The sequence below is a fragment of the Pristiophorus japonicus genome, chromosome 19, assembly GCF_044704955.1.
Source record: "Pristiophorus japonicus isolate sPriJap1 chromosome 19, sPriJap1.hap1, whole genome shotgun sequence".
Taxonomy (NCBI): domain Eukaryota; kingdom Metazoa; phylum Chordata; class Chondrichthyes; family Pristiophoridae; genus Pristiophorus; species Pristiophorus japonicus.
The window spans coordinates 4137147-4151446 of NC_091995.1; the positions used below are offsets into that span (position 1 = coordinate 4137147).

At 45.3% G+C, this 14300-nt stretch overlaps 1 protein-coding gene across 1 annotated transcript in view; it reads right to left on the minus strand.

The window, feature by feature from the left end:
- The window catches only part of LOC139229633 (nuclear factor 7, ovary-like), a 36604-nt gene extending 22530 nt beyond the window's left edge, over nt 1–14074 (minus strand). The window contains exons 1-5 of the mRNA XM_070861147.1: nt 13664–14074; nt 13480–13575; nt 13153–13386; nt 10554–10576; nt 10349–10464 (exon numbers count right to left, since the gene is read on the minus strand). Coding sequence (XP_070717248.1) covers nt 10349–10464; nt 10554–10576; nt 13153–13386; nt 13480–13575; nt 13664–14074 — 880 coding nt within the window. The remainder of the gene's footprint in view (nt 1–10348; nt 10465–10553; nt 10577–13152; nt 13387–13479; nt 13576–13663) is intronic.
- Between the last annotated feature and the right edge of the window lie 226 nt (nt 14075–14300).

The window sequence follows — 14300 nt, forward strand, 5'->3', positions numbered from 1 at the left end:
ACTTAGTTTTAGTTTCTCCTATGAGTGGAATTTTCCTCCCTGCATCCACCTTCTCAACACCTCTAAGGGCCCTATACGTTTTAAAAAGATCACCTCTCATTCTTCAAAAGTCCAATGAGTATAGGCCCAACCTGCTCAACTTTTCCTCATAAGACAACCCCTTCATCTCAAGAATCAATCTAGTAAACCATCTCTCAACTTCCTCCAATACAAGTATATTCTTCCTTAAATACAGAGACCAAAACTGTACACAGTACTCCAGTTGTGGCCTCACCAATACCATGTACAGTTGTAGCAGTACTTCTCTATTTTTATACTCCACCCCCTTGCAATAAAGGCCAACATTCCATTTGCCTAGGCTTACATTTCAATAATGGCATGTGGAACGAGGTAGAGGGCCTGTGGTACCCAGGGACCAGGACCTCAGCAAGGAGATCCTTCACCCTCTGTGGGCAGTGCTGGCACCCAGACTCAATTCAATTTGTTTGCATTAGCGAGGGAGGGAGAGAGGGGGAGGGAGAGAGAGAGGGGGGGGACGGAAAGAGGGAGGGAGAGTGGGGAGGAAGGGAATGAGGGAGGGAGACAGAGACAGAGGGAGATGGAGAGAAAGGAAGACAGAGACGGACGGGGAGTAAGGGAGACGGAGGGGGAGAGAGAATGAGAGAGAGAGGGAGAGAGAGAGGGAGAGAGAGGGAAAGAGAGGGAAAGAGAGGGGAGAGAGGGGGAGAGAGGGGGAGAGACAGACTGAGAGAGAGAGAGAGAGAGAGTGTGAGAGAGAGAGAGAGAGAGCGACAGCGAGAGAGAGAGAGAAAGAGAGAGAGAGAGAGAGACAGAAAGAGATAAAGAGAAAAAAGAGAGGGAGAGAGAGAGAGAGAGAGAGAGAGAGAGAAAGAATGTGAAAGAGAGACGGACTGCGTGAGAAGTGGAGGCGGACACCTGTGCACAATAATTGAGGGTAAATTAAGGGAGATACAGAGGGGTGTCCATTCCCAGGATTGCGGGCACCAGGTCAGCAGTAAAACGTTCAAAGGCGCTTCAGAGGAGTGTTATTATACAAACATTTGACACTGAACCACATAAGGAGAAATTACAGCAGATGACTAAAAGGTCACTGAGATGGGAGTTAAGGGGAAACCGAAAGGAGGATAGAGCAGTAGAGAGATGGAGAGGCTGAACCAGACTGTTTCCAACCTTGGTGTCATACTTTGACCCTGAAATTAGCTTTCGAGCAGATATGCACAGCATAACTAAGACCGCCTAGTTTCACTCGCACTAAGTCCCACTCACCCATCACGCCTTTGCTCACTGACCTACATTGGCTTCCGGTTAAGCAACGCTTTGGTTTGAAAATTCTCATCCCTATTTTCAAATCCCTCCAAGACGTCGCTCCTCCCTATCTCTCTAATCTCTTCCAGCCCACAGCTCACCCCCCGTCCCACCGAGATGTCTGCGCGCCTCTAATTCTGCCCTCTTGAGCATTCCTGAATAAAATTGCTCAATCATTGGTGGCCGTGTCTTCTGTTGCCTAGGCCCCAAGCTCTGGAACTCCCTGCCTAAACCCCTCTGCCTCTCTACCTCTCTTTCCTCCTTCAAGATGCTCTTTAAAACCTACCTCTTTCACCTGCGTTAATTTCTAAGTATTCTGCTTGGTGTCAATTTTTTAATCTCACAATACTCCTGTGAAGCATGTTGGGATGTTTGACTAAGTTACAGGCGTTATATAAATACAAGTTGTTGTTGTTGTGAATGTGTGTGAATGTGTTTATCTATATAGGTTCCTAAAAGTAGAAAAGTCACCTGGTCCGGATGAGATGCATCCAAGGTTACTGGGGGAAGTAAGGGTGGAAATTGCAGAGGCTACAATCTTCCAATTCTCCTTGGATCTGGGGTTAGTGCCAGAGAACTGGCAGATTGCAAATGTTACACTGCTGCTTTAAATAGGGGAGGATGGATAAACCTCACAACTACAGGCCAGTCAACCAAATGTCGATGGATAAGAACATAAGAACATAAGAAATAGGAACAGGAGTAGGCCATACAGCCCCTTGAGCCTTCTCTGCCATTCAATAAATCACGGCTGATCTGATTATGGACCCAGCTCCATTCCCTGCTGGCTCCTTATTCCCTTATGATTTAAGAAACCGTATATTTCTGTCTTAAATTTATTCAATGTCCCGGCTTCCACAGCTCTCTGAGGCAGTGAATTCCACAGATTTGCAACCCTCTGAGAGAAGAAATTTCTCCTCATCTCTGTTTTAAATGGGCGGCCCCTTATTCGAAAATCGTGCCCTTCAGTTCTAGTCTCCTCCATCAGTGGAAACATCTTCTCTGCATCCACCTTGTCAAGCCCCCTCATAATCTTATACGTTTCGATAAGATCAACTCTCATTCTTCTGAATTCCAATGAGTAGAAGCCCAACCTACTCAAACTTTCCTCATATGTCAACCCCCTCATCCCCGGAATCAACCAAGTGAACCTTCTCTGAACTGCCTCCAAAGCAAGTATATCCTTTCTTAAATATGGAAACCACAACTGCGCACAGTATTCCAGGTGTGGCCTCACCAATACCTTGTTTAGCTGTAGCAAGATTACTCTGCTTTTATACTCCAACACTTTGCAATAAAGGCCAAGATTCCATTGGTCTTCCTGATCACTTGCTGTACCTGCATAATATTTCTTTGGGTTTCATGCACAAGTACCCCAGGTCCCACTGTACTGCAGCACTTTGCAATTTTTCTCCATTTAATAACAATTTGCTCTTTGATTTTTTTTCTGCCAAAGTGTATGACCTCACATTTTCCAACATTATACTCCATTTGCCAAATTTTTGCCCACTCACTTCGCCTGTCTATGTACTTTTGCAGAAGGGTTGTGTCCTCCTCACACATTGCTTTTCCTCCCATCTTTGTATCGTCAGCAAACTTGGTTATGTTACAGTCGGTCCCTTCTTCCAAGTCATTAATATAGATTGTAAATAGTCCCAGCACTGATCCCTGCGGCATCCCACTAGTTACTGATTGCCAACCCGAGAATGAACCATTCATCCCGACTCTCTGTTTTCTGTTAGTTAGCCAATCCTCTATCCATGCTAATATATTACCCCCAACCCGTGAACTTTTATCTTGTGCAGTAACCTTTTATGTGGCACCTTGTCAAATGCCTTCTGGAAGTCCAAATATACCACATTCACTGGTTCCCCTTTGTCCACCCTGTTCGTTACATCCTCAAAGAATTCCAGCAAACTTGTCAAACATGATTTCCCCTTCATAAATCCATGCTGACTCTGCCTGACTAAATTTTGTGTTTCCAAATGTCCTGCTACTGCTTCTTTAATAATGCACTCCAACATTTTCTCAACCACAGATGTTAGGTTAACTGGTCCATAGTTTCCTGCTTTTTGTCTGCCTCCTTTTTTAAATACAGGCGTTACATTTGCAGTTTTCCAATCTGCTGGGACCTCCCCAGAATCCAGGGAATTTTGGTCAATTACAAGCAATGCATCGACTATCTCTGCTGCTACTTCTCTTAAGACCCGAGGAAGAAAGCAATCAGGTCCAGGGGATTTATCCACCTTTAGTCATGTTATCTTACTGAGTACCACCTCCTTAGTGATTGAGACTGTGTTACGTTCCTCCCCCCCTATAGCCCCTTGACTATCCACTGTTGGTCTATTTTTAGTGTCCTCTACCGTAAGGACTGACATAAAATATTTGTTCAGAGTTTCTGCCATCTCCATGTTCCCCATTACTAATTCCCTGGTCTCGTCCTCTAAGGGACCAACATTTACTTTAGGCACTCTTTTCCTTTTTATACACCTATACAAATCCTTGCTGTCTGTTTTTATATTTCATGCTAGTTTACTTTCATAGTCTATTTCTTAATCACTTTTTTAGTTATTCTTTGCTGGCTTTTAAAAGCTTCCCAATCTTCTGTCCTCCCACTAGTTTTGGCCACCTTGCAAGTCCTTGTTTTTAATTGGATACCATCCTTTATTTCTTTAGTTAGCTAAGGATGGCTATCTTTTCTTTTTCACTCTTTCCTCCTCACTGTAATATATTTTTCTTGAGAGTTGTGAAATATCTCCTTAAATGTACGCCAGTGTTCATCAACCATCCTACACTTTAAACAATTTTCCCAGTCCACGTTAGCCAACTCTGCCCTCATACATTTATTTACAGTGTAGAGGGAGTTTTATGCTGTATCTAACCCATTCGAAAGTCATGGGCAAGTATGTAGCAGACTTCCTAATCTTGATGGGCAAGGCTACAGTTAAATACAGAGTAAAGCTCCCTCTACGCTGTCCCAACAAACACTCCCAGGGCAGGTACAGGGGGTTAGATACAGAGTAAAGCTCCCTCTACACTGTCCTATCAAACATGCCCACGGCAGGTACAGCACGGGGTTAGATACAGAGTAAAGCTCCCTCTACACTGTCCCATCAAACACGCCCAGTGCAGGTGCAGCATGGGTTAGATACAGAGTAAAGCTCCCTCTAACTGTCCCATCAAACACTCCCAGGGCAGGTACTGCATGGGTTAGATGCAGAGTAAAGCTCTCTCTACACTGTCCCATCAAACACTCCCAGGGCAGGTACAGCACGGGTTAGATACAGAGTAAAGCTCCCTCTACACTGTCCCATCAAACACGCCCAGGGCAGGTACAGCACGGGGTTAGATACAGAGTAAAGCTCCCTCTACACTGTCCCATCAAACACTCCCAGGGCAGGTACAGCATGGGTTAGATAGAAAGTAAAGCTGCCTCTACACTGTCCCATCAAACACTCCCAGGGCAGGTACAGCACAGGGTTAGATACAGAGTAAAGCTCCCTCTACACTGTCCCATCAAACACTCCCAGGGCAGGTACAGCACAGGGTTAGATACAGGGTAAAGCTCCCTCCACACTGTCCCATCAAACACTCCCATGGCAGGTACAGCACAGGTTAGATACAAAGTAAAGCTCCCTCTACACTCTCCCATCAAACACTCCCAGGGCAGGTACAGCACAGGTTAGATACAGAGTAAAGCTCCCTCTACACTGTCCCATCAAACACGCCCAGGGCAGGTACAGCACGGGTTAGATACAAAGTAAAGCTCCCTCTAAACTCTCCCATCAAACACTCCCAGGGCAAGAACCGTACGGGTTAGATACAGAGTAAAGCTCCCTCTACACTGTCCCATCAAACACTCCCAGGGCAGGTATTGTCCCATTAACAGTGAATCAGGTAACCCAATAGCACCAGGAGCTAACCCAGGACAATCTGCCCAATGTTTAGTAATTCATGAACACACAATCCCTATTAAAAATCTAGCCGATCATAAACTGACGCCCCAATCCCAACATGCGGAATTTTGTGAATGGTCTCTTACCAAACTCCTGGAACAGTTTCTCACATTCTGGACAGAAAAGGAGATGGGAGAGAAAATTGTAATACATGGTCCAAGGCAGTTTATTACAATTACATTAATTATAGCAGAAATTGAACTCAAAAGCTGATCATGATTAGAATTAGGAGCAGGAGTCGGCCCAGCGGCCCCTCGAGCATCCTCCGCCATTCACCACTTCGATTATCACCACCGAGGGTTTTTGCAGAAACGTTCTCAATTCCAGCTCCGGGATCTGTTCCATTCCGGGAGGAAAATTCTCAGCACAACAGATTCTCGGGGGCACAGCCGAGCATCAGTGTTCGATAAAATTGAATAACTCACATTGAAGAATTGTCCACAATCATAAATCATAGAAACTTACAGCATGGAAGGAGGCCATTTCGGCCCATCGTGTCCAAGCCGGCTGAACAAGAGCTATCCAGCCTAATCCCACTTTCCAACTCTTGGACGTAGCCCTGTAGGGTACAGCACTTCAATACACATCCAAGTACTTTTACATAAGAAACATAACAAATAGGAGCAGGATTAGGCCATTCGGCTCCTCGAGCCTGCTCCACCATAAAATAAGGTCATGGCTGATCTGATCATGGACTCAGCTCCACTTCCCTGCCCACTCCCCATAACCTTTTACTCCCTTATCGTTCAAAAATCTGTCTATCTCTGCATCACATATATTCAATGACCCAGCCTCCACAGCTCTCTGGGACAGAGAATTCCATAGATTTACAACCAACTGAGAGAAGGAATTCCTCCTCATCTCAGTTGTAAATGTGGTGAGGGTTTCTGCCTCTACCACCCTTTCAGGCAGTGAGTTTCAGACCCCCTCCACTCCCTGGGTGAAGAAATTTCCTCTCAATACCTCCTACCAATTTCTTTAAATCTATGTCCCCTGATTGTTGACCCCTCTGCCAAGGAAACAGATCCTTCCTATCCACTCTAACTAGGCCCCTCATAATTTTATATACCTCAGTAACGTCAGCCCCTCAGCCTGCTTTGTTCCCAAGAAGACAAACCCAGCCCATCCAATCTGACCTCATAGCTAAAATTTTCCAAATTTTACCCAATAGCCCGGCCACTTCATCCGTAGTAAGCGGCGCCGTTATAATTGCTTTACATTAATGATTTAGAAGAAGGAATTGAATGTAATATCTCCAAGTTTGCAGATGACACTAAGCTGGGTGGCGGTGTGAGCTGTGAGGAGGATGCTAAGAGGCTGCAGGGTGACTTGGGCAGGTTAGGTGAGTGGGGAAATGCATGGCAGATGCAGTATAATATAGATAAATGTGAGGTTATCCACTTTGGTGGCAAAAACAGGAAGGCAGAATATCATCTGTAAGGTTACAGATTAGAAAAAGGGGAGGTACAACGAGACCTGTGTGTCATGGTACATCAGTCATTGAAAGTTGGCATGCAGGTACAGCAGGCGGTGAAGAAGGCAAATGGCATGTTGGCCTTCATAGCTAGGGGCTTACTGCAGTTGTACAGGGCCTTGGTGAGGCCACACCTTGAATATTGTATTCAGTTTTGGTCTCCTAATCTGAGGAAGGACATTCTTGCTATTGAGGGAGTGGAGCAAAGATTCACCAGACTGATTCCCGGGATGGCAGGACTGACATATGAAGAAAGACTGGATCGACTAGGCTTCTATTCACTGGAATTTAGAAGAATGAGAGGGGATCTCATAGAAACATATAAAATTCTGATGGGATCGGACAGGTTAGATGCGGGAAGAATGTTCCCGATGTTGGGGAAGTCCAGAACCAGGGATCACAGTCTAAGGATAAGGGGTAAGTCATTTAGGGCCGAAATGAGGAGAAACGTCTTCACTCAGAGAATTGTGAACCTGTGGAATTCTCTACCACAGAAAGTTATTGAGGCCAGTTCATTAGATATATTCAAAAGGGAGTTAGATGTGGCCTTTACGGCTAAAGGGATCAAGAGGTATGGAGAGAAAGCAGGAATGGGGTACTGAAATTGCATGATCAGCCATGATCATATTGAATGATGGTGCAGGCTCGAAGGGCTGAATGGCCTACTCCTGCACCTATTTTCTATGTTTCTATGTTTCTATGGCGATGGTTATGATTATGGGGCATCGCCTGGTACAGATGGCTATAAGCATGGGTGGTACAAGTGGTAGTGTCTGTACCTTTTGATTTAAATGGTGTTAAGACTTTCTGACACACAATGGAAATGTTACAGTACGAACCGTCTCGGTATTTCACTGAACTCAGTGCGTGCTCACACCTCACCTGGTTTCCCCGCTTCTTGAGCTTTTGCTGAAACAGACAAACAAATATAAAGTGTGAGGCAGGGCTGTCAGCAGCCATACAGGCTCTAGTCCTACACGCTCCCTCCCAGACTGATCGGGAAGGCCAAAGGCCTACACCCAGAGCCACCTGATGCCAGGCCCCTCACAGTGTGCAAGATCAGCCCCAGGGGAGTTCCGATAGAGTTAGGCAGGAGAGAGGGGGCTCAGGCATTGCCTGCCACCAATGCAGCGATTGTGTTGCTGTACAATTGTCCCGACCCCCTTCCAGTTTCAGATCCCTATCCACAGGGATCTCTCAGGTCTATGTCCCCCTTACCCAGGGGATCCCTGCTCTCTGTCCCACTTACCCAGGGTATCTCCCTCTCTGTGTCTCCTTTACCCATGGAGATTTCCCCTCTCTGTGTCCCCCTTACCCAGGGTATCACCCTCTCCGTGTCCCCCTTACCCAGGGTATTTCCCTCTCCGTCTCCCCCTTACCCAGGGTATATCCCTTTCCGTGTCCCCCTTACCCAGGGTATCTCCCTCTCCCTATCCCCCTTACCCAGGGTATCTCCCGCTCTGGGTCCCCCTTACCCAGGGTATCTCCCTCTCCGTGTCCCCCTTACCCAGGGTATCTCCCTCTCCCTATCCCCCTTACCCAGGGTATCTCCCTTTCTGCCCCCTTACTCAGGGTATCTCCCTCTCTGGGTCCCCCTTATCCGGGTATCTCCTCTCTCCGTGTCCCCCTTACCCGGGTATCTCCCTCTCTGTGTCCCCCTTGCCCATGGGCGATCTTCCAGTGACCCATTGGTGATCGTCCAGTCGCGCATGAGAAAATGAAATCCGTGTTAGAAATCGTGGTGAATGCTCATGAAAGAATTCGGGCTGTAAATTGCTTAGCGCCTCGTTCAGGGTGTTAACTTTTGAAGGAACACAAATTGTCGCCGGGCGAAAATGATTTGCTCCTCCGGGGAACTTCAGCTCCAGCGCTCCCACGGGGAAGTATATCTAAGTGGCGCAAGAGAGCGTGGCGACAAGTGTTAGTGCCAGCATAAAATCGCCAGGGAAGTTCACGGGCATTGGTGATCCCTTCTGCCAATTACTTTCAATTTATGCCCCCTGGTTGTTGACCCCTCTGCTAAGTGAAATAGATCCTTTCTATCCACAAATCCATGCACTTCATAATTATATACATTTTAATGTGCTTATAGAGGATTAGCTAACAGACAGAAAACAGAGAGTATATTAATGACCTAGTTAAAGGGACCGAGTGGAATGTATCCAAGTTTGCTGACGATACAAAGCTAGGTGGGACAGTAAGCTGTGAGGAGATCACAAAGCGTCTGCAAAGGGATATAGATAGACTTAGTGAGTGGGCAGCAAGGTGACAGATGGAGTATAATGTGGGGAAAGGTGAGGTTATTCACTTTGGTAGGAAGAATAGAAACAGAATATTTTTAAAATGGTGAGAAACTTTTAAATGTTGGTGTTGAGAGAGATTTGGGTGTCCTTGGGCAAGAAACACAGAAAGCTAGTATGCAGGTACAGCAAGCAATAAGGAAAATGGCCTGTTGTCCTTTATTACAAGGGAGTTGGAGTATAAGAGTAAGGAAGTCTTACTACAATTCTACAAGGCCTTGGTGAGACCACACCTGGAGTACTGTGCACAGTTTGGGTCTCCTTATCTAAGGAAGGATATACTTGCCTTGGAGGTGGTACGACTAGATTGATTCCTGGGATGAGAGGGCTGTCTTATGATGCGAGATTGTGTAGAATGGGCTTATAGTCTCTGGAGTGTAGAATAATGAGAGGTGATCTCATTGAAACATGCAAGATTCCAAAGTGGTTTGACAGGATAGATGCTGAGACGTTGTTTCCATGACTGGAGTTTCTAGAACTAGGGGGCACAATCTCAGGTTAAGGGGTAGGCCATTTAGACAAAAATGAAGTGGAATTTCTTCACTCAGAGGTTTATGAATCTTTCAGGGTCTCTGCCCCAGAGGGCTGTGGATGCTGAGTCTCTGAATATATTCAAGACTGAGATAAAGAGATTTTTGGAGTATAGGGAATCAAATGATGTTGGGATCAGGCGGGAAAGTGGAGTTGAGCTTGCAGATCAGACATGATCTTATTGAATGGCGGAGCAGACTCGAGGAGCTGAATGGCCTACTCCTGCTCCTATTTCCTATGTACTTATGTTCTTATTGCTATCCGGTCCTTTCTCCCCAAGTACACAGTGAGCACCAGCTGACTCCACACCCCTCGCCACTCCTCCGTCAACAGGCAGACAAAGACTCGTTCCCAGGTTTCCTGTCCCCACCTTGGTCATGGACATGGGTCTGGCACACAAGGTGGTACTGTATTAGGAGGGTGAATATTGTGGAGGCAGAAATGTGCAGCTGGGAAGTGTGGGGCTTCCTCTTGCTGAAGTGTGCAAATTATCACTGGGTTCTGGAGGCTGTGGTTGATCTGACGGTCCCTGTGTTGGTCATGTTCAGACAGCTGACAGTTTCAGCTGACCAGTTGAAGAGTTTGCTTTTCAGAAGGTGGATTTGCTCCGTGAGTAACTCATGAATTACAGTCAGGCCGCTTTTAATCGCGTTCCTCTGCAACTACTTAGTACTAACAGATACTCTCTATGGTATTTTTGTACATAAAGAATCAAATTATGAGGTTATAAATCAGGACAAAGGAACATATAAAAGTTTTACCGGGGTTAATGGTGTCCATCATTTCTCTCCACACTGTGAACAGTAAAGGACCGGCGAATTTTTCGATCGACAGGGCGGCATCTGATAATGTCAGGAAATTACCGTCATCACTGATCCTGCAAATATCAAACAATTGGTTACAAATTGAACATAAACATGTTTCAGAGTTATTTTACCAAACTGTGCATTAAAGAGCATGTCCTACCTCCTCTTCCGACGAGTTTCCTCCTGAAAAAAATAAAACACAAATCTCAGTTGACGGAGACTGACTGTCTATATCCGCACAGCAGAAATTATTTGTTTGTGTTATGATGTTAATAGCTGGGCTGGAAATTTGAATATTCTGTATCAACGTCAAATAAATTGGCTTGTTTTCCTTTAAAATTTAAAATCCTCACTGCTATGGACACACAGATGCAGAAAAGATATAGAAGCATAGGAGAAAATATCAAAAAGATTTAGAAGAGTCATACCAGACTCTGTGGGAGTACAACTAACAGATAAGTCTTTATCTCATTGCAACATATAAGAATATAAGGGGCATTGACAGGATAGATGCAGAGAGGCTGTTGCCCCTGTCTGGACTGTTTAGAACTAGATATCATAGTCTCAGGATAAGGGGTCGGCCATTTAAGACGGAGATGAGGAGGGATTACTTCACTCAGAGGGTTGTAAATCGTTGCAAATCGCATCCCCAAAGAGCTGTGGATGTGGAGTCATTGAGTATATTCAAGGCTGACATAGATCTTTGGACACCAAAGGAATCAAATGATATGGGTATCAGACGGGAAAGTAAAGTTGAGGTTGAAGATCAGCCATGATCTTACTGAATGGCGAAGCAGGCATGAGGGGCCGTATGGCCTACTCCTGCTCCTAATTATTATGTTGTTATGTTCTTGTACACTGATGACACCCAGCTCTACCTCAATAGCTCTTCTCGTGACCCCAGCACCGTCTCTAAAGTGTCAGACTATTTGTCCGACATCCAGTTCTGGATAAGCAGAAACCTTCTCCAATTGAATTTTGGGAAGACCGAAGCCATTGTTTTTGGTCCCAGCCACAAACTCCGTTCCCTAGTCACTGATACTATCCGTCTCCCAAACACCTGTCTGAGGTTGAACCAGACGTCGCAACCTTGGTGTCGTATTTGATTCTGAAATGAGTTTCGACAACATATCCGCAACATAACTATGACCTCCTCTTTCCACCTCCATAACATCGCCCGTTTCCGCACTTGCCTCAGCTCATCCACTGCTGAAGCTCTCGTCCACGCCTTTGTTATCTCTAGACTTGTCTATTCCAATGGACTCCTGGCTGGTCTCCCACATTCTACCCTACATAAACTAGAGGTGATGCAAAACTTGGCTGCCCGTGTCCTCACTCGCACCAAGTCCTGTTCACCCATCACCCCTGTGTTCCTGACCTACACTGGCTGCCAGTTAAAAAAGGCCTTGATTTCAAAATTCTCATCCTTGTTTACAAATCCCTCCATGAGCCTCGCCCCTCCCTATCTCTGTAATCTCCTCCAGCCCCACAACCCCCCCGAGATGTTTGCGCTCCTCTAATTCTGCCCTCTTGAGCATCCCTGATTATAATCGCTCAACCATTGGTGGCCGTGCCTTCAGTTGCCTCAGCCCCAAGCTCTCGAATACCCTGCCTAAACCTATCTGCCTCTCGAACTCTCTCTCGTCCTTCAAGACGCTCCTCAAAACATACTTCTTTGACCAAGATTTTGGTCACCTGCGCTAATTTCTATTTATGCGGTTCGGTGTCAAATTTTTAAAGTATAGTACGGCTGTGAAGCACCTTGAGACATTTGACTACATTAAAGGAGCTATAGTTGTTGTTGTTGTTGTTCTTCTTCTTCTTCTTAACAGGCTCTGGCACCTTTCTCTCGAAAAGAGAAGACTGAGAGGTGACCTGATAAAGGAGTTTAAAATTATGAAAGGATTCGATAGAGTCGATGTCGCGAAGATATTTCTATTTGTGTTGTGGAGGACTCCAAAACTAGGACCCATAAATATAAGATAGTCACTAAAAATCCACAGGGAATTCAGGAGAAATCTCTTTGGTTAAGAGAGTGGTTAGAATGTGGAACTCACTACCACATGGAGTAGCTGAGGGGAATAGTATAGATACATTTAAGGAGGAGCTGGATAAACACATGTGTGAGAAAGGGACAGAAGGATATATTGATCGGGTGAGATGAAGAAAGGTGGGAGGAGGCTGGTGTGGAACAGAAACACCGATACAGATCTATTGGACCGAATGGTTTGTCTATGTGACGTAAAACGCTGTGTAATTCTATGTGGAATATATTTGAAAAACAGGCAGCAGAAATTCGACTGAAATTATTAAAAGCAGGTAATAGAAACAGAATGTAGTAGATAAATGTTAATTGTGTCAGATACTGGAAACCAACATCAGCCCCACTCACAGACACAGTGCCTCTCACACCCACCGTGCACGCACCCACACACTCACAATATGGAACTGGAACTGGATTGCAATGGGACTTTCAGGAGAATATTAAACTAGGGCTCCACAGAAATAATTACAAGCCGAATGTCAAGATCAGGGCGACTCATTCCCGGGAGGTTGCAGGTATTCCCGGGATTCTGTAGATATTGTGGGAGGCCGATCAGTTCGGTGACAAATGCAGATCTACCCCGGAATCGACAAAACAATCGATCGGTTTAAATCAGATCTGAATTGTTGGGGAAATGCGCATTTATTTCAAAATTATCACCCGTCATTTTGTGACTGTGAACTTTCACTGAACTAAACTGAAATATAATCCTCACCTTCAGAAATATCAGTCCGTCTTTTTGTTCCATCTGTTTTTGCAACTTTGTGAGTTTCCCCTGAATGGAATTTAAATTCTCTTGAATTTCCCGAAGGTTTTTCTCCATTGTTGCTACAATCTTCCCCTCTTGTTCCCTGAGATCTCGGATTAAACGCTGCTCTTTCTCAGTGAGAATCTGGTGCATTTTAGCGAACTCGGATGTGATGCGGGTCTGCAGACTGCTCGACTGTTCCTACCAAATGAAATGTGGAACGTAATATGTTGCTGCAATAATGCAAAGAAAACACGTGAATCAAATCTCGACAATCAGTACAGGGAGATTTACCTTAATTTCGGAAATCTTCTCTTTCTGCTGTAGCGCAGTTTCGAGAACCTCCGATTTCTTCTTTGTGAGAGAATCTAAGGAAGATTTCACCTGATGCTGAGATTGGGAGAAAATCACAGAATTAAAGTGTTAGACCATGAAAATGTGATAAAATAATCAGGTGATCAAATCTGTTCCCTTTTACCTTGTAGATTCCAACAGCTTCTTTAATGGGCATGAAGCGGTGCTCTCTGTGTTCCCGAGCATCTCTACAAGTGTAACAGATCAGTTTCTTGTCAGTTTCACAAAACAGCTTCAGTTCTTCCTGATGTTCCTCACAGTGACGTTTACTTTCCTTCTCTTTCGGAGTTAGGTTTAATTTTCGAGCTTTCTCGGCCAGATTAGCTAAGGGCCGATTTACCCTGAGGTTTATTTCCGGAATCTCCGCTCTACATTCCGGGCAGGAGTTTGTCTCCTTCTTTTCCCAACACTGTGTGATACAGGAGCGGCAGAAGTTGTGCGCACACTCCAGTGAAACCGGATCGGTGAAGAAATCCAGACAAATGGGACAATTTAAATTCTCGGTCCAATTCCCGACCTGCTGACTAGAAGCCATTTCACACTCAGCACGTCCTGGTTCAACCCGCTCTCAGTTTGGATGTCACTGAGCTGCCGAGCACCTTCAGTTCAGCGATTTCCCGATGAAGTTCCCTGTAATACTCAGGGAATTATTATTATACACTCGTCTATGTCCCATCGATCTTTACACAGGGGATACTTCCTAGAACAGTTTGAAGGACAAACAGGGTTAGAGTACGGAATGGAATAATTGAACCCTGGCC